At 35.1% G+C, this 22,321-nt stretch overlaps 1 protein-coding gene across 2 annotated transcripts in view; it reads left to right on the top strand.

The window, feature by feature from the left end:
• Nucleotides 1-22,321, top strand: part of CDH10 (cadherin 10) — a 186,456-nt gene that overhangs the window by 145,454 nt on the left and 18,681 nt on the right. Inside the window, exons 6-8 of one of the 2 annotated variants that reach the window (XM_005893740.2) lie at nt 12,306-12,493; nt 13,803-14,056; nt 19,196-19,332. In XM_005893740.2, coding sequence (XP_005893802.1) covers nt 12,306-12,493; nt 13,803-14,056; nt 19,196-19,332 — 579 coding nt within the window. Of the gene's footprint in view, nt 1-12,305; nt 12,494-13,802; nt 14,057-19,195; nt 19,333-22,321 lie in introns of those variants that run through there. The other variant, XM_070357845.1, reaches the window with a different exon arrangement.

A 22,321-nucleotide genomic window follows, 5' to 3' on the forward strand; every position in this document is an offset into this window, starting at 1 on the left:
TTAAGACACAGACCTCTTTGCAGACAGCTTAGATGGACAAGTAGAAGTCAGGAGTCAGTATCAAGTACATTTATGTAGTAGTTGAGCTGGGAATTTATGAAGAAAGAGAATTTATAAGCTCCAAAAGTGTATGATTGACTGATGCCATCCAGCCATCTCATCCTCTGTCATCCTCGTCTCCTCCTGCCCCCAATCCTTCCCAGCATCAGGATCTTTTCCAATGAGTCAACTCTTCATAGATAATTAATATCAAATTTGTGACAATGTGATATATTTATTATGCAAGCTTACAGATCTATCCCAAGTGCCCTCAAAAGAGTAAATTTATTGCTGCTTTTTTTTTTTTTTTGCTATGACATTGAGAATTGTAACAAAAATCAGTTTTTCATCATTTGGTTGTTGGTTCTGAAAACTAGCCAAGAATTTTCACTTATAAGAAAGTTTTTTTTTTTTTTTTTAAATGATGAGACATTGGATGTACATATAAACTTGATGAAACTAGTTTTCTGAGTATTTTGATGCTAACACTTTTCCATAAAATTATATTTAAAGATTATACAGAAATACAGCCAATTCATATACCATAGCATGCAATTCTAGAATCACTCAGAGCCTGGAAGAGGTTTCATAGCTATGTTTGTTTGTTTTAACTGAATGACCTTTATTGGCTATGTTTATTTAGCTCATTAAATAACATAAATATGGATTGTCTGGTTTGCCTACACTTAAATAAAATACAGCAACAGTATGAAAATAAGAGTAATAGGTACAATGTTATAATGTGGATTAAACACTGTACAAGATAATGTAAAATTAATTCACTTAATCTTCATATCTGTATAATTATAATAATATAAAATTTATTTCCCCTTTTATTAGTTCAAAAAAAACATGAAACCTAAATCACTTGCTCATAGTTTTACAGCTGGAAAAGAAAGAACAGTTTCGATGGCTCAAAAATCTGTAGTTCTAACCATTATACTCAAAAAGAAATCGCCACATCAAAGATTCACTTTGTCTTCCCTGATGAATCTTTCCTTTAGTTAATTCAATGCTTCACTAGTTGCCTGTAAATGGGAACAACCTCAGATGGGACATAATGAATTCATAAAATGTCCATGCATTTTGATACAAACCCAGGTAAATCAAACCTTTGTCAGTTGTTGTTGTTCATTTGCTAAGTCATGTCTAAATCTTCATGACTCCGTGGACTGCAGCACAGCAGGCTTCCTTGTCCTTCCCTATCTCTCAGAGTTTGCTCAAACTCATGTCCATTGAGTCAATGATGCCATCCAACCATCTTATCCTCTGTTGCCCTCTTCTTCTCCTGTCCTCAGTCTTTCCCAGTATCAGGGTCTTTTCCAGTGAGTTGGCTCTTCGCATCAGGTGGCCAAAGTGTTGGAGCTTCAGCTTCAGCATTCCAGTGAATATTCAGGACTGATTTCCTTTAGGATTGATTGGTTTGATTTCCTTACTCTACAAGGGACTCTTGAGAGTCTTCTCCAGCACCATAGGTTGAAACCATCAATTTTTTTGGTGCTCAACCTTCTTTGTGATCCAACCCTCACATCTCTACATGACTACTGGAAAAATCATAGCTTTGATTATATGTATCTTTTTTGGCAAAGTGATATCTCTGCTTTTTAATACACTGTGTAGGTTGGTGATAGATTTTTTTCCAAGGAGCAAGTGTCTTATTTTCATGGCTGTGGTCAACATGTATAGTGATTTTGGAGCGCAAGAAAATGAAATCTCCCATTATTTCCATTTTTTCCCATCTATTTGTTATAAAGTGATGAGACTGGATGCCATGATCTTTGTATTTTGAATGTTGAGTTTTAAGCCAGCTATTTTACTTTCATCTTCATCAAGAGGCTCTTTAGTTTCTCTTTGCTTTTTGCCATGAGGTTGGTATCATCTGCATATCTGAGGTGCTTTTGCAATATCTAAGGACCAAACACAAGTGAATGCTTTATTGGATCCTTCTACTGCTTGGTGGGTAAATAAACAAGTTTGCATGAGACAAGGTCTTTCAAGGAAATGTCTATATGATACACACAGAGATTTTAATCATGTACTTTCAGTGAGTTGTGAGACTACCGTAATCCCTGCCTGGTACCAGGGAGGTGTGATTTAATAAGTGCTGATTTTCACTTTGTAAATAGAGTCAGCTTCTCCTCTACTGGGGATTCTAAGGTAATGTAGACCCCAGGCTGATCTGCATATTTTAAAATTATCAAACACATTTCAAGAAGAGCAATAGTCAGGTGTGTCCCAAGGAAGATGCTTTAGCCTGAGAAAGGAGGGAATGAATTTTAAAATGTCTCTTTCCCCCCTTTTTTAATGTAGAAAAAATGGATATTCTTATAATCAAAAGCACTGTTCTACTATTTATATAGGTTAGATAATGGCTCTGATATTTACTGTGATCACAAAAATATCCACATATATTTGTAGGATTTCCCTATGCTCCTAGTACCTATAATTTGGAAGAATTACAAAGAAGTCATGCTATTAAAGCATTGTTTGATTTATTAAACACTTACTACTACATGGAAGGAAGTATGATAAAAATAATAACTAATAATATTATAGTGAGAAATAAACAGAAAACATTAATAAATCATTTGCATTTTGAAAGATTATAAAGTCATAACACTTTTTCTCACACACATATACATGCAGTTTTATTTTACTGCATTGTAGATACTCTCACACACATTGTCTCCCTCACTCTTTTGTTTGCTTTTGTCTGTAGATGTAAGTTATACATAAGTTGCATAAATATAATATACATGCACATATAGGTACATATGCACGTAAGCTTATTTACAGAAATATAAGTGGAGAATGATACAAAACATTTATGCTATAAATATATTTAACACTCAAATAATAAAATGATTAACTCTTCAGATGTAAGGAGACCAGAAAAGAGAAAAATATTTAAGTATTTTCCAGGAAAGAAGACAGGCATTGAGAGAGAGAGCATTTCTGTTAGGGAGGACAGAATGAACAAAGGTGACATTTGGAAAAATGCGTGGGATTTGGTATGGCCACATCCCAGGATTTGTAGCGGAGGCTGTGCAAAATGAGAGTGGAAATACAGCAAAGTCAGCATCATCAAGAGGGTTGATACAAAAATAAAATGCTACCTGTAGTATCTAAGGGAGCATTTTTTAAGAAAGCACCAGCTACATACAGTTCTTCATTTTGTCTAATTATTCTGGCAGCAACGGAGCACATTGCTTGGATCGGAAGAGCAAGGGTTGATGAGTGTCTGAACTGAATCGGAGGAGAGGAGGGATTTGAGATACAGTTAAGTGGGTGAGCCATAGGATTTAGTAATTAGGTCGACAAAAGGTTTGAGGGAGAAAGAGAGCAAAAGATACAGTCTCATTTTCTACCAGAAGAGCTTGTGTGAAGAGAGAGGCAAGGATTCAATCTGATTCGAACATTTTAAATTAAGATGCCTGCAAAAAGATGGTGGGTTTTAAATACCTAATACATGGTGAACAATATATACAGTGGGTTTTTAAGTATCTAGTAGATCGTGAACTATATACACATGTGAAATATACGTGAGAATAGACACCTATAATCTCAGCTAAGCTCAACATTTAGTGAGGAAATGGGCTTCCGAGGTGGTGCTAGTGGTAAAGAACTCACCTGCCAATGCAGGAGATGCAAGAAATGCAGGTTAGATTCCTGGGTCAGGAAGAGCCCCTGGAGGAGGGCATGCAACCCACTCCAGTGTTCTTGCCTGGAGAATCCTATGGACAGAGAAGCCTGGCTACAGTCCATAGACAAACAGGGTTTGAACATGACTGAAGTGTCTTAGCATGCACACAGCAGGTACTCACATAACCAAGGAAATATACAATTTCCAAGTATGTTGAAATATATAACTTTCTAGAAAAACATAGTGTGTGGAAATTATACAAAAATCCACCTGGAACTCTCCAGTGAATCCTGTAGAAAGTTACCTTAGACTAAATGATTTAGCATTTTATTAAATGGGATTCAAAGTCCCTCTGTGTTATGGTGTCCTCTAGAACACACTTGGAAAATACCCCTGGGTAGGTATAGATAAAGATCTATAGAAATAAAGCTAGCTGTACAAATTAGTTTAGGCTCAAATGCTGTTAACAGTTTTTAGTAAGCCTATAATTTCAGGGGAGACACATTGCAAAGAGACTGAGTACCTAGTACAATGCAATATGTTTATGAATGACTCATTTAAGGTTATCTTAACCTTCCCGATTCTATATACTTTTTATGTTCCTACACATTGCAGTTCTATGTATCTATTGATGCCAATTAACTTGGAGACAATTTCAAAGAAATGAATCAAGATGGATTCCCTAGACTCTGGGGATCAATGACAGCGTCTCTAAAAGCTTTGTCCCATTGCTTTCTTCAATGACATGAACAGGAAACTAAGACACTTTGCAGCATCTTGTTTTGCTCTAATTTAACTTAAATGCCTTAAGCTAAGTTGGTGATCATGTCTCCAGTGTTCACAGATTTAGGTTTCTGCCTTTCCTCTGCTGAGTGTCTTCAGTTCCAAAGCCTCAGTCCCTTGTCAGTCTCTGGTGTGACTTTGAGCTCTCCTTTGCTTTTCCTAAATGCCCATTTAGCATTGCATAATTTCCTTAACTACTCTGCAGTTTCCTCTCAGGAGCTTTATCTTGTTTTTAATTTCTTCCTGTTAAGCTCATTAGAAAACATCTTTTAAACATTATACAACAGAATGGTTTATAAACGTGCATAATTGTATCATTTTTCTTAGAGCAAGTATTGTTTGAGATTATTATGCGGCGTAGAGATGTTACAATAAGATTATATGCAAAGCAAATAAAAAAATTAAACTAATGTTAAACTATTTTGTTGATTCACGTGTGTGGTGCTTTATTCTCACAACTCTGGAAAAGTAGAGAGGTTCTTAATGTAAATGTGAATAGAAATAAGGGCAGGAAACAAAGGAAAGAGTCAAATTATATCTCTTTGAAACTTTTTTTTTTTTTTTTTTTTTTATCAACAAACGGCAGCTATTTGTTGCCACGATTCAAAACCTGTGTTTGCCCTCTTTGCTCTCCCATTCGTTTTCTGGCATCAATTTGTTGCCCCTGAGGAGGTCACCCTGTCACAGCTCTAACTGTGCCCATCTTCTGCCTTTCCTCCCAAGTCTCTTATATGAGCTGTCAGTTATTTCTAATTCTAGTAAACAAATCTGCAGTGTTTTCCATACTCAAGTGCAGAGGTCCTACTGATTAAATTTTAGTAGGACAAGTGACCTGGAATATTTAGTTCTGAATCAAAATTTTAAAAAAAAAGTACATCAAAATTGTTTAAAATCATTAATAAATGAAAATTTAGATGTTGTGTGAGGGTGTCAATAATAGCCTCAGAATACACTTATTTAAGTAGCCTTATCTTTTGGCCAGTCCTTAAGAAGTATTCTTTGCAATATTACCATTTAGGTTTTTATTTCTAAATGCAAATTTGCACAGGCAATTTGGAAATGGCAGTTGCCTTTCTCCTCCTTGCATTCGTGCCTTTGTGCTTAAGTCGATAACCAGACTAAGAACATACTCACTGGGAAGAAATATTTATCTGCCCTAAACATTAAAAGAGAAGCAAATGATTCAATCTGACACCTGGGAATGAATTGGAAACAACTATAAATTGGAATTGATAGGAAAGCGTACCACATAATTAAAGCTTCATCAACTGTAAGGTAAAAAATAAGCATGCAAATAGATGCCTTTAAGGAAACATGAAATGTAAGATGGATGGCAGGTGCTACTTTGCCTTTGACAGTGAGTGCAGTACAGTCTGTCTCCTTTCTGGATCCTCTCCTGCTGCTCCCCTTACATGGTAGACACCTTTGCAAGCTCTTCATTAAAGCAATTTCAGTTTGCTTGACAAACTAGTATACCTGTGTTCAACAGACGAGTTTTGGAAATAAATTTAAGAGTATGAATGAATAGCTCTCTCATACCTTTAAAATATAGAAATGCACTTTTTAAATTTTGAAGTAGACCCAATAAATCTCATCCTTGAATAGGTTTCTTGGCATAAACACAATTTCAGAGAAAGCGTTATCTATGCATCGTGAGCACTGAATAAAGATTTATTGAATAAATGAATTACTGAAGTGGCCATATAATCAAAGCAATTATGAATGTATATGTTCTGTATGTGTATACAACATATGTGTATTTTATTGTATGACTATCTAAATTATTTAACAGAGGAACTAAATCTATGGTATTTTAATGAATGAGCTCAATCTTAGTCATTGCTTTTCTGGAAAGAATAGAACTCCTTGAAAACAATTTGATTAGTGTTTCAAAAAAAATAAATATATTTTTGTGCATGTATAGAGGAGCCTGGCAGGCTACAGTTCATACGGTTGCAAAGAGTCCCTGATGCTGGGAGAGACTGAGGGCAGGAGGAGAAGAAGGCAACAGAGGACGAGATGGTTGGATGACATCATCAACTCAATGGACATGAGGTTGAGCAAACTTCAGGGGCTAGGAAATGACAGGGAAGCCTGACGTGCTGCAGTCTGTGGGGTCACAAAGAGTAGGACTCTACTAAGCAACGGAACAACAACATAATATGAATCAATGGAGAATGATCACTTCCCTACTAAACCTCAGAAAGTACTGAAAATTAACATGGATAATGCTTACTCTCATGAAAATGAAATAACCTGATGGAAACAGTCTCTGCACCTACCAAAGAATAAAACAAGGAAATAAAATGTTTTGGATCCTTGACCAGAACTATACTAATGACAAGTTCAAAGCAGACAGATTTTCAGAATCTAAGCCAGTGCCTAAAACTACAGCAATCTCAAAAAAAGCCCAAACTAAAAATAAAAAGTCGGAGAACAAATTCCCAGAAACAATACTCCCAGTGAAATCTATGAGACAGTAAAATTAATGAAACAAACAAAAACACTTTTTTTTTCTTTTTTTCTATCTCCCTGCTAAAAGATCCATGATGCAGAAACTTTCTACCATAACCTGATAATCTCCAATTTCATCAGGACAATTTTCTATTTAATTTTTTGAAAAAAAAATAATTTGCTTCAGGGAATTTTCTGGCAGTCCACTGGTTAGGTTTACATTTTCACTGCCAAGGTTGTGGGTCAGTCCCTGGGCAGGGAACTAAAATCCCACAGGCCACATGGTGTTGCCAATGATAATAATAACAATAATAATAATAATAATTTGCTCCAAAGTATTAAGTTCATAGATAAAATTTTAAAATAGAAAATAAGCCACCCATTCTGTTCTTCCTCTCCATAGCTCTAATCATCACAGAAAACAATGATAAATTGTTACTTTTTAGTTCACCTAGGTTAACCGTAATTAAGTAATATTTTATTGTTATTTTAAAAATTTTTGTAGATTTCCTTTTGACTTCTTTTCATCATTCTCAAAAATGGAGCTCAGTGGCATCTCAATCTATTCTCCCCTTAATAATAACACATTTCAAAATTTCTCTATTGGTTATCTCACCAAGTTTGTTATGAAATTTCTTTTATATCCACCATTTTCACCCTTCCTCTCTGCCTTTCTATCCCAATAGCATTTTCACTGAAGCAGTAAATATATCTAATAAATTTTAACCATGTCTTAAAAAAATTCTTTATAATTTTTAAAATGCACTTTTCAAAGTATTATGCATGTAAACATAATTATTAAATTTAATACAAAGTATTAAACATGTAAAACATGTTTTACATTCAACATGTAAAAGTTGAATATTTAGTTCAAAACTGTAAACCAAAGCATACACCAGCTCTTAAAAGTCTTAGGAGATAATAAGCCAGATATTTTATTTTCCATGGAATGATTTCCACTATTGACAAAGATCCTGTTTAGTAAAGTTGTATTTTCAGAGATGTTACAGATTTGCGCTTTAGAGGTGCTATTCAAAAGTTATTAGTGAAAAAACCTGATAGCACTTAGCTTAATTCTAGCAACATTCAGAGTTATAAACCATCAGTATTCCCCCTTCAGCATGGGCTGGCTCATCTCTGGAGTTCAGGAAAGTCTGCCATCCCAGACAGTTCTTTTTCATTTTCTTAATTCAGATACATAGCTCTCTAGATCTTCTGTATTCCTGTTTCTTGATTTAACTTCTTGTTTTCCTGGAATATATTCTACATCAGGTTATTTTAAAAGGGCCAAAGGGAAAGAAATTTGCTGAGTCTAAAACTATCTTTATTGGGCTATCATACTTGATTAATACTGTGGCTATAGTGAATATTCAAGGTTCAAAATAACTTTATCATCAAATTTTGATGACATTGCTCAGTATCTTTCTAGGATCAGGGGTTACCTTGAAAGGTCCATTGACATTTTGATCCATGTCTTTTATTTTTCCCAACCTCACAATTATATATTAATTTTTAATCATGTGGACTTCCTTCCACTGTCCTCTAGCTCACCAGATCTGTCCTTTGTGATTTTAATTTTCTGTTTAACCCATCCATTATTTTTTAACTGCTTCAACCTTGACTACTACTGGATATTGTGTTTAGCTTCATATCAGTATAGGAAGCCACTTTTCATTCTCTAGTAAAAATCTTATAACTTTCATTCCTTAAAACATAATGAGTATATTTTAAAAATATGCTCCACCTGATGACTCTACGTTATTTGTTTTGTTGATATGATCCAGCTAAAGTGTTTTACTTGTCTTGATTTTGCTTTTGAATTTTATGTTATTGTTGCTTTTCACTGTTTTTTTTTTTTTTCCTGCTGACTCTACTTGTGATTCTTCCTGTGTTATTATGTATGTGGGATCGAACCCACATCTTCTGTATTCCAGGTGGATTCTAAAACCACTGAGCCACCAGGGAAGCCCTGAATTTTAAATGAAAGATATTTATTTCCATCAAGTGCCAGTAAAGACTAATAACACTTTTAAACAAAGCTGTATTTGACAATTATTTATGGTGTATACGGGTTTGCTTGTTTGTTTTATGTTTTCATATAGCATGCAGTAACTATAAGAGAACCTAAGTATCACTACTTTAAAGCATTACAAGGACTTTAAAAATAGCTTGCATTCACATGCAAGATACTCAAATTGTGCGCATGTGTGTGTGTGTTTGAGAGAGATAATTCACACACACACAAACACATATGTAGTATTTATGGTTTTCCAAACAGAATAGTGTTGAGGTCTTGTTAACGTTTTATAAAAATAATGTCCCACTGTGTATAATTTTCTGAAATTTGCCTTTTCCCACTTCATATAATGCAACTAAGATTCATCCATATTTTTGATGTAACTATAGCTCATATTTTTCAATTTTATATTATGTTAGGATGTGTGATAATGTAACAGTTTATTTACCTATTTTCAGGCTGTTTGACATTCGGGTTCTCTTCTTATTTTTTTTTAAACTTTACAAACAATAATTCCATATGGTATTTCTGCAGCTATTCTTCTCAGAACATCAGTGGATTTTATTAATGATAATATTTAACTTCACATCAGAGTATCCTATTATGGGTTGAAATATGTTCCATAAAAATATAGCTTTAAGTCCTTATGTGAAAATAGGGTCTTTATAGAGGTGATCAAGTTAAAAGGAGGTATGTAAGTTTGGGGCCCTTTTCCAATATGACTGGTATCCTTAAAAAGGGGGCAATTAGAATACACAGAGGGACATACACAGAGGGAAGACAATGTGAAATTACAGGGAGAAGATGGCCACGTAGTTGGAATGATGCATTGACAAATCAAGGAATGCCAATGATTGATGGCAAGCACTAGAAGCTAGAAAAGCCAAAGAGGGATCTTCTATAGACCTGTGGAGAAGAGAATGGCCCTGCCGGATACGTTGGTTTCAGAATTCTAGCTTTCAAAACTGTAAGACAATAAATTTTTATTGTTTGAAGCCACCTAGATTTTTTTAAGCTTTTTTATTTTATATTGAAGTCAGCCGATTAACAATGTTGTGCTAGCTTCAGGTGGACATCAAAGGGACTCAGCCCTACACATACGTGTATCCAAAGGAAGAGACAGAGGTTGCCAGGCAAAGAGTTGTGTAGAAAATCTTTCATAAGGAAGAAAACTGCATTAAATTGAAAAGGAAAAACGTATTTGAAAAACCTAAAGAAGACCAGTGTATGGAGACTATTAATTAAGGGTGAAAATGACAGGAAATAAGAATCTATGGAGGGCCAGCCTATCTATGTTTTAAGTACAAAGTGAGTTGTCAAATAATTTCAAGGCTCTGAATAACTATTAATTAAATTATTGTTTTCAAAGCATTGATATGGCTGCAGTGTGCACTCAGAGTATAAAAGATTTAATTGGATTTGGCCAATTATAGGACCTGACAGATGAGTTAGGTAGTTTCTCAGATATCCAATATAAGAAAAAGTACATAGTGGCTATTACATTCAAAGAAGTACATTGGGAATATGGTGGTGAAAAAATGCAAAGCCGTCCCTGTCTTGTGTAGCATCCTCATGGTACATACAAATAAACGAGTAAATCATATAATACCTAGCAGTGGTAAGTGATAGGAAGAGTGATGCCTTCTCAAAAAGGTTCTTTTCAGTGAAATATTAAGCTTCTGAGGGGTCATGGTTGAGTAGTCACCTGAAGAAGAAAGAGGATGAACCATCTGATTATCCAAGAATAGGTGTTTCTAGGAGAAAAAAAAGCAAAGGCAAAGAGAGCCAACAAGACAATAACCAAGGAATGAATTGAGAGTTGCTGTCAATGTTGTGTAACCAGAAATTAATGGAGAGAAAACAATGTAGAAAAATAATTGAAAAGTATACATTAAGTGACCAACCAGGGTGTGGTAGAAACTGAGTCCTAATGGTGTCTCCTAGGAAAGGACTTTTCACACTGAGAAGTTGTTGGCCTCTGTATTAGTTTGTTAGGGCTGCCCTGCAAGGTACCACAGACTGTATGGCATCTCTCTTCTCACAGTTCTTGAAGCTGGGAGTCCAAGACCAAGGTGGTTTCTCCTAAGGTTTCTCACTGACTTGTAGATGGCCATCTTCTTCCAGGCTTCACATGGGCTTTCCTCTTGTGCCTGATTGTGTCTAAACACTTGTCATGTTAGATTAGGGCTCAACCTAACCTTCTCATTTAACCTTAATTACCTCTGTAAAGATGTTATATTCTAGTACAGTCATATTCTGAGATCCTGAATAGGGTTTAGGAGTTCAACATATGAATTTTAAGGGCTTTAGCCCCTCAAACACTCAACACATAAGAGAGCCATTTTCTCAGATTTGGTAAATTGTGTTATAATTATTTGAGGACAATGGGGGAAGAAGTTTATGTGAGGGAAATAGTATGTGAAAATATAGAGAGTAGGAAATTAATTTTTGACAAGACTTTGAAAAGCCCAGTTTGGTATAAAGCTTTCCTGGAAGTGACAGAAGGAAAGACACATTAGGAAAGATATAGTCAGGCCAGAGTATGACTAGCTAAGAGGTCTGGACTGTATTATGTATATTAAGGAGAATTACTTAAGGTTTATGAGCGAGAATCTGCTCTAATCAGAAGTGTGCTTTGGGTCAATTAATCTGTCAGAAGCATGTAGTTTATGATCAGGTGCTAAAACATAAATCTCATTTAGCAGGAGAGCTGGTTCATGCTGGAAGCACGACTAGAATCAGGGGCTTAGATAAATTCTTGCTTTGCTCTGAATGTAAGGGAGTTTGTCAGAATTTAGTGTTTTCACACTGACACTGTGAAGGACATCTTTGTATTCCCCACAGACTATCCTTTGTGTCTCCCATCACAAACAGAAGTGGGGTTCCTCCCCACTATGGCTGATCGCATGGAATTTTGTAATGTTCTGCTCTGCAGCTGCAATAAACTGAGTAGTAAATAACTGAAAACAAGAAAGGAAAAACAATTTAAAAATATGTTCACTCACTGCAATATAGAAATATTTGTGGTATATTCTGTGATTTGCTGTGATTGTATAAACACATACAGGTACATATTTGTACTCAAAGCTAATCTCTAGTTACTTATGCAAATGCAAAAGAAGACAACATGCTCTTTTTAAAACCAGAATTCTTGGTATAGGTTGTTTCACTAGTAAGCACAGATCAAACACCCTATGTTTCTACTTTTTCTGTCCCAAAACTATATATTATACATATTGAGTGTATTCAACTTATTAGTAAACATCTAATGTAAAGTTTGAGATTTATAATATTTTCTCATACACATTTTACCTTTAAATATTCTATTGAGGAAATCTCTCTCTCTCTTCTTTTCTGTAATCTGTACAGACACCATCCATCTTCGAGTTCTTGAATCCTCCCCAGTTGGCACAGCCATTGGAAGCGTAAAAGCAACTGATGCTGACACTGGGAAAAATGCTGAAGTAGAATACCGAATTATTGATGGTGATGGGACTGATATGTTTGACATTATAACTGAGAAGGACACACAGGAGGGCATCATCACTGTGAAAAAGGTGCAGAACAGCCATGGAAATAATCATCTGTTTAGAAAGTAGATATTTTGCTATGTGTTATCCACTCAAGCATTGTCCATTAAGAAATATCCCTATCATGTTCCAGTGTAAATGTATAAGTATGAGGGACATAAAGCCAAAGATCACCTTGGACGTTCTGACCCAGTGCTTTTGTTAATTAAAACATGAAACCTGAGATTTTACAAAATTTAAAAGGCAAGGTAATATATGTGTGATTGTATTTCTGAGTCACATTAATTAAAGCCCCTTATTAAGATTGTTTCCTTAAAAATAGCTAATAGCTAATAATAGCAATATATCATCACATTTGGAGGCATAAAAAGTAACATGCCATCTATCCAGATGTATGAAGCAATAATTAGAGTTGCTAATGAAAAGAGACAGCATGGATTGGAAGATAATTTCATTGTTCACATTTTCCCTTCTGCTACATAAATTAAGCTTTTCTGCTCACATATGCTCAGTGATACAATTTAAAGGTAACTAGTTTTTTTATTGCAGCATCAGTACCATCATTATAAGAAAAAGTAAGGCCCAGTAGAATTTAGGTCCTAATAAAATGTCCTGCATACTATTTGCATAAAGTAACCACTAGTTAATCACAAAACTCTCTTCAGGTTCTATTACGAAGTTCAAAGTAGGCAAAGACAATGACTAGCAAAGGAGGGGCCAACTCAATATTTAAGTTTCTTTTTGTTTCATAATGTAACCTAATTACCAATTACTATCAGAATTTTTCTCTTTACCTAAGGTTGTTCCTATTTTCAGTGTTTTGCATAACTGCTGAAAGGTTTTGTATTAGTCTTCAAACTTTCATCAAATTTATGTACTACCGTGGTCCTGTTAAATGGAATGGAAATATCACAGCAAATATTTTAAAAGATTACTGAATTTTTTGCTTTGAAAAATTTAGCTGTAGCCAGCAACTCAGCACACACATATATACACACAAGCACACACACAATCCACCAACCCATGTTTTATAATGGGTTGCCATCATATAAGATAGATATTAATCTCCGTTTCAATTTTTCTAAGATTTAGATTCTCATTTTCCTATATTCTGATGTACTACATTTCAAGTACATGAAAATAAAACTGAATTCCACCCGATATGTAAAAGTAGTTTTATTTTATATTTTTATTACTTTAATTATTTACAGTTAATGAACAACTTGACAGAACTCAATTAGGCTTTAACAGTCATACTGTAACTTGGAAAGGACATATGATTCAATTGTCTTCTATCTAATTTGATGATTTATTTACTTATTTATTCTTAATACAGCCACTTGACTATGAGAGCCGAAGGCTTTACACTCTGAAGGTTGAAGCAGAAAATACCCATGTGGATCCACGTTTTTATTACCTAGGACCTTTTAAAGATACAACAATTGTGAAAATCTCTATTGAGGATGTGGATGAACCCCCTGTTTTCAGCAGATCCTCCTATCTGTTTGAGGTTCATGAAGATATTGAAGTGGGTACAATCATTGGTACCGTAATGGCAAGAGACCCAGATTCTACTTCTAGCCCCGTTAGGTAAGTATGCTTATGCTTACAATGAAAAGAAAGGGAATTGAAGTAAATGGAGAGATGATGAAATTATATTTAAAGCACTAAATGCATTGAAAGAGCTGTGCATACATTTGCTGAGCACACGTATTTAAAATAAATTGTTTATGTTCTGGGGCAGGGTAGGCATAAGGTTCACAGTTTGCTTCAGTTTTAATTATGCCAGTTACTGAAAACTGGCTTGCATCATCTTCCTATCTCTTTAAGGTATTTATCGTTCTGACTGATGCCTGATACAGGTAAAGGAGATGTTTTTCAGCTGTGCATTTGCAGTGTAACCAAATTGATTTATTTGTATTTTCGGGTTCTTAAATAAAATGTGAGGTTGAGAGAAGTTTTAATAATTAAAATGAATATAATCATAACAATGTTATAGGGCACTATGATTTTAGAAACTGTTCTTTATTCCTACCAGGAAAGGGGAAAGTTTTTGGTTGTTCTTTTGGTTATATCAGACAATTTAGAACACTCTAGAAAGATCAGAGTCATTTCAAATTTTTCTTTTGCTTTGTTTTCTTATGGCCCCTAAAAACATATAAGATGTGATAAATACATACAAATGAGAAGGACAAAGTTCCTTGACATTTGTTCTCTCATTTTTAAAAATGTACCAAGTACCTATATATACAATATTCAGCATCAAAATGACTACTCACTTTAAGCTGTTAGTCCATCAGTTGTTTTGGATTTCATTTGCTTCCTTAATCCTGAGAAGACTGGTTTTGCTTACTCTTTTTATAATGTGGGCCAGTCAAGAAGAAGTTCAAATGGTTGTACAGTTTCCAAGTACACACCTCTCTGACTCCTAACTATGCAATAACAGAATTCTGGGAATATCTAATTTTATGTGCCATGTGACTCTAGCTCAAAGTTTAAATTCTCTAAGTCCTGTCATATCTTAAGTGCAGTCATTCATATATATATTATATATATATATAATTTATATAATTTTATCTAAACATTTTCTTATAGTCACATACAGCATGACAGGTTACATATTGACAGCCAAAACTTGCATATGGTACTCAAGTATAGCTCCCACCTGCCAGGATGACTTTCTCATAAATGTCTTTTCTCCCATCCATTTGTCTTCACTAAAATTGCTGCATTCCTTAGATTTTTTTTCAAGATTTTTTTGTCATTTATTTGGTAAACATTTATTGAATATACACTTTTATTTTTTCCCTATTAAATACATAACAAGCTTTCCCTTGACATAGCTCCTAACTGACTTTAACAGCCTGTGTTCTGTTTCTAGTTTGCAAAGAGCCTTTTTAAAATAAAAAATAGTATTTTTTAAAAGTTCAGTTTGCTGCTGCTGCCAAGTCGCTTCAGTCGTGTCCAACTCTGTGCAACCCCATAGATGGAAGCCCACCAGCCTCCCCTGCCCCTGGGATTCTCCAGGCAAGAACACTGGAGTGGGTTGCCATTTCCTTCTCCAATGCATGAAAGTGAAAAGTGAAAAGGAAGTCGCTCAGTCGTGTCCGACTCTTAGCGACCCCATGGACTACAGCCTACCAGGCTCCTCCATCCATGGGATTTTCCAGGCAAGAGTACTGGAGTGGGGTGCCATTGCCTAAAAAAAAAAATAAAAAATAAAAGTTCAGTTTACATCTAGTGACATTATAAAGTGATGATATAAAGATCTATTTCCACTTAATGAAATAGATTCTGACTGCATGGACTGTAGCCTGCCAGGTTCCTCTGTCCAGGGGATTCTCCAAGCAAGAATACTGGAATGGATTGCTATTTCCTTTTCCCAGGCATCTTCCGAACCCAGGTATCAAACCCACATCTGTTACATCTCCTGAATTGGGAGGTGAGATTTTTGCCACTAGCACCATCTGGGAAGCCTCATCTTATAGACTAATGGTTATTATATGTTAAAATATGTCTGTGGATTCTTTTTAATTAAATTTTTCATCAGGACGCAAATCTATGGACCAGGAGAAAAAACTCCATTTATATCTACTAAGCAACAGAATTAATGACTTCATTGCTTGTTAATGACAGAGTCTAGCCATGTTCTTTGTTATATATTTGAATTTATACTAACAAGGCAGAAAATGAACATGAATTTTTTGAATGTTAATATTGATATACCATGGAGATTTATATATACATATATATGTATATATAATCAAAGAAATAAAGTAATCTTACTAAACCAATGCATTTAGAGATGGATAACCCACTCCAGTACTCTTGCCTGGAAAATCCCATGGATGTAGGAGCCTGGTAGGCTGCAGTCCAGGGGGTCCCTAAGAGTCGGATATGACTGAGTGACTTCACTTTCACTTTTCACTTTCATGCCTTGGAGAAAGAAACGGCAACCCACTCCAGTGTTCTTGTCTGGAGAATCCCAGGGTCGGCAGAGCCTGGTGGGCTGCTATCTATGGGGTCGCACATAGTCGGACACGACTGAAGCGACTTACCAACAGCAGCAGCAGCAGCAGCAGCATGGGGCTTCCAAGGTGGCGCTAGTGGTAAAGAACCTGCCTGCCAATACAGGAGGCATAAGAGACCCAGGTTTGATCCCTGGGTTGGGAAGATCCCCTGGAGTAGGAAACGGAAACCCACTCCAGTATTCTTGCCTGGAAAATTTCATGGACAGATGAGCCAAAGCGCTACAGTTTATGGGGTCACAAAGAGTCGGACACTACTGAATGTGCACACACACACACACACACACACACACAATAGGATAATACTGGTCATATTATACACTGTCCATGTCATATATCATGGATGCTAATGCAATAATCAAAAGGATTTACCTAAAATATGTCTTCTGGAACTGATTTCTAAAATGAAAATGTTAGATAATACATAGAATTTATCAATAGAAAATTGAAAAATATACAGTTGACCCTTGATCAACTTGGGAATTAGGGGTGTAGATATCCCCTGCCCCCGTGAAGTAAAAAATCTGAGTATAACTTCATAGCTGGCCCTATGCATCTATGGCTCTGCATCTGAAGAGTCAACCTCAGATTTATTTATTTTAATAAATGCATACTTTAATTTATATTTGTAGTAAAAATGGACCCATAGAATTCAAACCTATGTTGTGCAAGAGTCAGCAATAATTACGTCAACTGTGGAAAAGAACTAGGATTTCTCTGTATCTTCCAGATAATTTCACATAATCATTTAAATTTATCATTGTTTTCTAAACTGAACTACCAAAAAAAAAAAGACAAAACACATATAAAATGGCTTTGGCAAAGAATATGATTTGATTTACAACCTTCAATTTCCTGCCATAATTCTATAGAAATAAGGATATTTATTACTTGCCAAAATGCCAAAGGAGTCATTATTTCTTTTATTCAACAAATATTTGTGGGTGACCATATCAGTTACTAATATGTTTCTCAAGAAATTCTCAGTTTGTTAAGAAAGTAGATTCAGTGTGAGAAGTAATATTCATTGAGTATGTACTAGACACTAAGTATGATGCTTGCTGTTTTCATATTTGACTTCCTGTTTGAGATGTGAGATGAACTCCTAATACAATATGGTAAATGGCAAGGTGCTTTAGGATGGAAGGGGACAGATAGCTTCTACTTCAGGTAATAACGGAATACTCCAAGGAGGAGGTAAAATTTATGTTGGATTTTTCAGTAGTGTAAAAATTTTGTCAACTTGAAATGTAATTTATGAATTATTTCAGATACAATATTTTTCTTTATTTGTGAATGGCTAAAACATGTAGTTTGAATAGAAAACTAAATTCATGTTACGTTGTTAGAAATGGCTGGGGTTTATTAAGGAAATTTGTAAATTACTAGTCTATTCCACTTAGAACAGACTTAAAATAAAAATCTAAAATAAGCCATCTTCAAACATAAAATCACATTAACTGTATTGATATGTTAAATTATTTTTCTAATGCAATTTATTCAAAATCCAGCATAAAGATAATGTATTTCAACTGCTTTTTGGAAACATTATACACGTTTGGAACAGGAAAATAATAAAAAGAGTTTATGGCACTTTCAAAATTATTTTGTATTATTTCTTGTAAAATGTAATTTAAAATACTATTTCATACATTTGCCTTAAATAAATGACCATCATGGCTTAGGAAAATATGTGCCATAACTTATTACTCCTAGTTTTGTCATGTCTACCTTGCTTTATTTTTAAAATGTTTTAATAGGGAACATTAAAGATAACTTGGGGGATTATGCTTGCTACCTCCAGAATTTCAAGATATTCATAAACCATGAGGGGTGTGAAGTGGCAAGAACCACCAATGAGAGTTACTCTTTTAAACCTGGATTGACAATCTCCAAAATAATGCGATTTATACCAACTACATCATCCTGATGGATAAACCTGTTGTTAGGCTTTGGAATAACACTCAACACTATGCCTTTAATCAATTTGCAGAATAGTTGTCTTTTAAATACATACACTAAGATTTTATTTGATAAAATATCTAGAATCTCCTATCCCAAATATTTTTACTCAAAATATTTCTGGTTAAAATGTATACATTTTATAGTGACACATGTAGGTAAGAAACTGAGGCAAACCAGGTGTTATATTGAAACTTTGAAACTTTGGAACACTGTCATAAATTGATGACCTACTACTCTGAGGAAACTAACATCTCCAATATTCTTACTCCGAAACTTTGCTTCTGGGAATGATTTTTTGTATTTGACCCATGTAATAATTCTCTAATAGGATTAACAATCATTAGGTAAATTCAATTGGTAGGGTAAAACTTGTAATTCTAAGCTTTGTGGATAAAATACATCAGGGCCAGTTAAATATGCAATACATAATGACTTAATAACATAAAACATTGAGAACACCAGCATTTAAATGCACTGTAAAAGTAAATTTAGCCTTAGGAAGAGGTTTTGGGGAGATGGTAGAGGGTCAATGTGTGTAAGTGTATGTATGTGTGTCTGTGTGTGTGTATGTATGTGTGTATGATAAATCCATGACACAGTCTGCATTCTAGATCAGTACTTTGCACTTTCCTAAAATTATTAAATATCACTATATGTGTGTCTCTACATTTCACCATTTTCTCTTGCAAGCCATCAATAATACTGCCATGTATTTTTCTCTGCCTTCTATGTTCAGATTTTCCTTGGATCGCCACACTGACCTTGACAGGATCTTTAACATACATTCTGGAAATGGATCCCTTTATACATCAAAGCCACTTGACCGTGAACTATCTCAGTGGCACAATCTTACTGTTATAGCTGCTGAAATCAGTAAGATGAATTTTATGTATATCATATTTAGCATAATTTTAGGTTTTATTTTATATTAAGAATAATTCCATCTCATTGCACAAATGAATTGTAATTTTAATCTAAGGTTTGAAAAGGCTCCTTAACACCTATAATTTTTTTAATAGTTTCTATATATACTGAGAAATAGCTGTGGGCATCCACAGATCTACATTTAGTATTAACTAATAAAAATGATCTAGAATTAGAAACTAAAGATATTCTCTTTGGGAGAAAGGGAAATGCATTAAATTCATCACATGGACACAATGAATTAAAATTTATGCTGAAATGCTGGAAGTCCATTTTTTAACATTAAACACAGAGATAGATATGATTACTTCTTTTTAACAGGTGAAGAAACAAAGGTATCCATAATAATAGCTAACATTAAGCACTCTAAACAGGTATTCTAAGAAATTTAAATCAATTTTTTCTTCCTAATATTTGTATTGACCTTATTTAACAAAGTATGAAGTAAGACTCCAGGGATTTTAGTAATTTATCCAAAGTCACAATGCCAGAAGTAATAAAACTGGGATTTGAAACTAGTCATTCTGTTTTTAGATCTAATACTTAATTCTATACTTAATTTATAAAAGTTCACCCAACTAGTATCAGACAGAGCCAGCATTCAATGTCATGCATGCATGCTAAGTCACTTCAGCTGTGTCCAGCTCTCTGTGACCTTATGGACTGTTGCCCACCAGTCTCCTCTGTCCATGGGAAGCTCCACGCAAAAATACTGGAGTGGGTTGCAATGCTCTCCTCCAGGGGATCCTGACAGCACAGGAACAGAGCCCGGGCATCTCTTTTGTTCCTTGCACTGGCAGACAGGTTCTTTACTCTAGCACCACCTAGGAGGCCCATTCAAAGTCTTATTTGTCTCCAATTGCAAATGTTCTTACCCATATACAGGACTGGGATACTTAATCTTTAGAGCTCATTGTAAAATGAAAATCTCAGGCCTCATGTTAAAATATGATGAAGAAATTTAAGATGGCAACAGCAGAGCATTAAATAAAGGTGGGGCCTTCTGAATGTGAGGCCCTGCTCCATTGCACATGCCCCTGAAGCAAGCCCTGTCCACACATGCAAACCTGTTTATGGTTTCTGATTCCTGTATTATGATATGTGCATGGAATACAGCAACTCTGTCTTACATAGAAGCATTAATGAGGGACTAAATCATGGGGTTTAAAAAGAAGACCATACATTTCAGATCTGAAAAAGTAAGCTGAATCCACAAATACATATCAAGGTCAAGTTATTTGAAGTAATCATCCCAAGATTTGGAAGGCAGGGCACTGGATTTGAAATATCAAGCTCCAGAAGGATGGAGCTGGGCTAGGTTGATCATCAGCAATGAACTTAATGCCTCAAGAGAAAGTACTAGACTTAATTTTTTTCTTACATCTGGCTCTGAAATATAGATGAATTCTACCATCCAAACGATCCAGTTTTTCCATAATGAAATATAAATGGCTGTACCTCTCAGAGTGAACTGAAGAATTTTTGAGGTTTTCTTAAGGAAAGATTTTATTTCTGTATCTGTATCCATATCACAATGTTAAATATGCCTGACAGGATCCAGTCTGATTATTCCAAAATCACGATTGTTTGTGCTCTCTGCTCTAGTCAAGCCCCTTATTCAAGCCTAATGAGCTAGGAATTGCATTTTCCGTTTCAGATACTTTGAGAAATTTAACTTCTAAAGCTAGTTGAAATAATTACAATTCTGTAAAAAGCTAAGTCAATTATGTTCTTCGTTTTAAGAACTAAACCTACTTTCTGCTCTTAAATAAAACCAGTCTATGGAGTAACTGCTGGAAATGCCTACCTGCCAAACCACACACAGTGAGGGGCCCATCACGCTGTTCCGATTATTAAATGGAATGAGGGTGAGAGGGAAAACAGCATATAGGGCATGGTTTTTGCTAGATTTTGAACACTAAGTGTGCCATTCATCCAGAACAGTGCAGAATGACCTAAAAATGTACATCTTATCAATGTTTTTCCAGATCCTGCCTCTAACAGTTTAATTCTACATTCCTTAGCAGTGTATCATATCATATGGCAAGTTCTATTCTAGGCAGTCATTTAGTGCATTATACCATGGAGTAATTTATTCTTCTTGGGGAAAAAAATTAAATGCTATGTGGAGAATATAAAATCTAAAACTAAGGTCACCATCAGGGATTGTAAAACACAGGGTTGTAGAAATCAATGAGTTCCTATAACCATATCAGAATTAAACTATAAGCATTGCAATACATTCTGAGAATAGCAGAGCAAAGTTTCTGACTAAGGGCTCCATTTTCTATACCTGCTTCCTTATTAGTGGAAACTCTTGCCCTAAGGAGGTACAAAAGATACTTCTTTCTAAAGCCTGGGATTTCTAGATGGCGATTTATATTTTCTTCTTCCTGGAGGTATAGAAAAGCCTGTGACTATGTGGCATGGGGTTACCTTAGGACATAGATTTTAAGATCCTAGATTGCTCACAAGTTCTCGCTACACTAGAGTTTGCCAGACGGCCGAGAGGCTCAGGTGGTAAAAATAAGCCGGCTCCTATTCAGTATGATGCTTCCTGGGAAGGCTTTATATTTTTATTTATACATAAGCTGCCACATCTGCCAGTAAAAAGATTAGTGTAAGCACTGTTTTTTTTGAATAGATGACTCCAGGCCTGATGCCTTACAAAGCATGTTTATCCCTGTGGATTTAGCTTTTGATTTGAAGAGCCTTGAGTTATGTGTAAAGAGGCTGGAGAATCTCTGTATTGTGTTAGGGAAGGGACTGACAGTGCAATTTTTTTAGATGTGAAACTTTTCCATCTTTCTTGGCTTCTGTGGCACAGTTAGAAAGTGAATTGCTACCAACAAAAGAGTTATTTTTATGTCAAGACTTTGTATTGAAAGAAAACATTTTGCTTATGTCCCCTAACTATAAAAGTAGGTTAAAGAGCACA

Source organism: Bos mutus, chromosome 20 (assembly GCF_027580195.1).
Source record: "Bos mutus isolate GX-2022 chromosome 20, NWIPB_WYAK_1.1, whole genome shotgun sequence".
NCBI lineage: Eukaryota > Metazoa > Chordata > Mammalia > Artiodactyla > Bovidae > Bos > Bos mutus.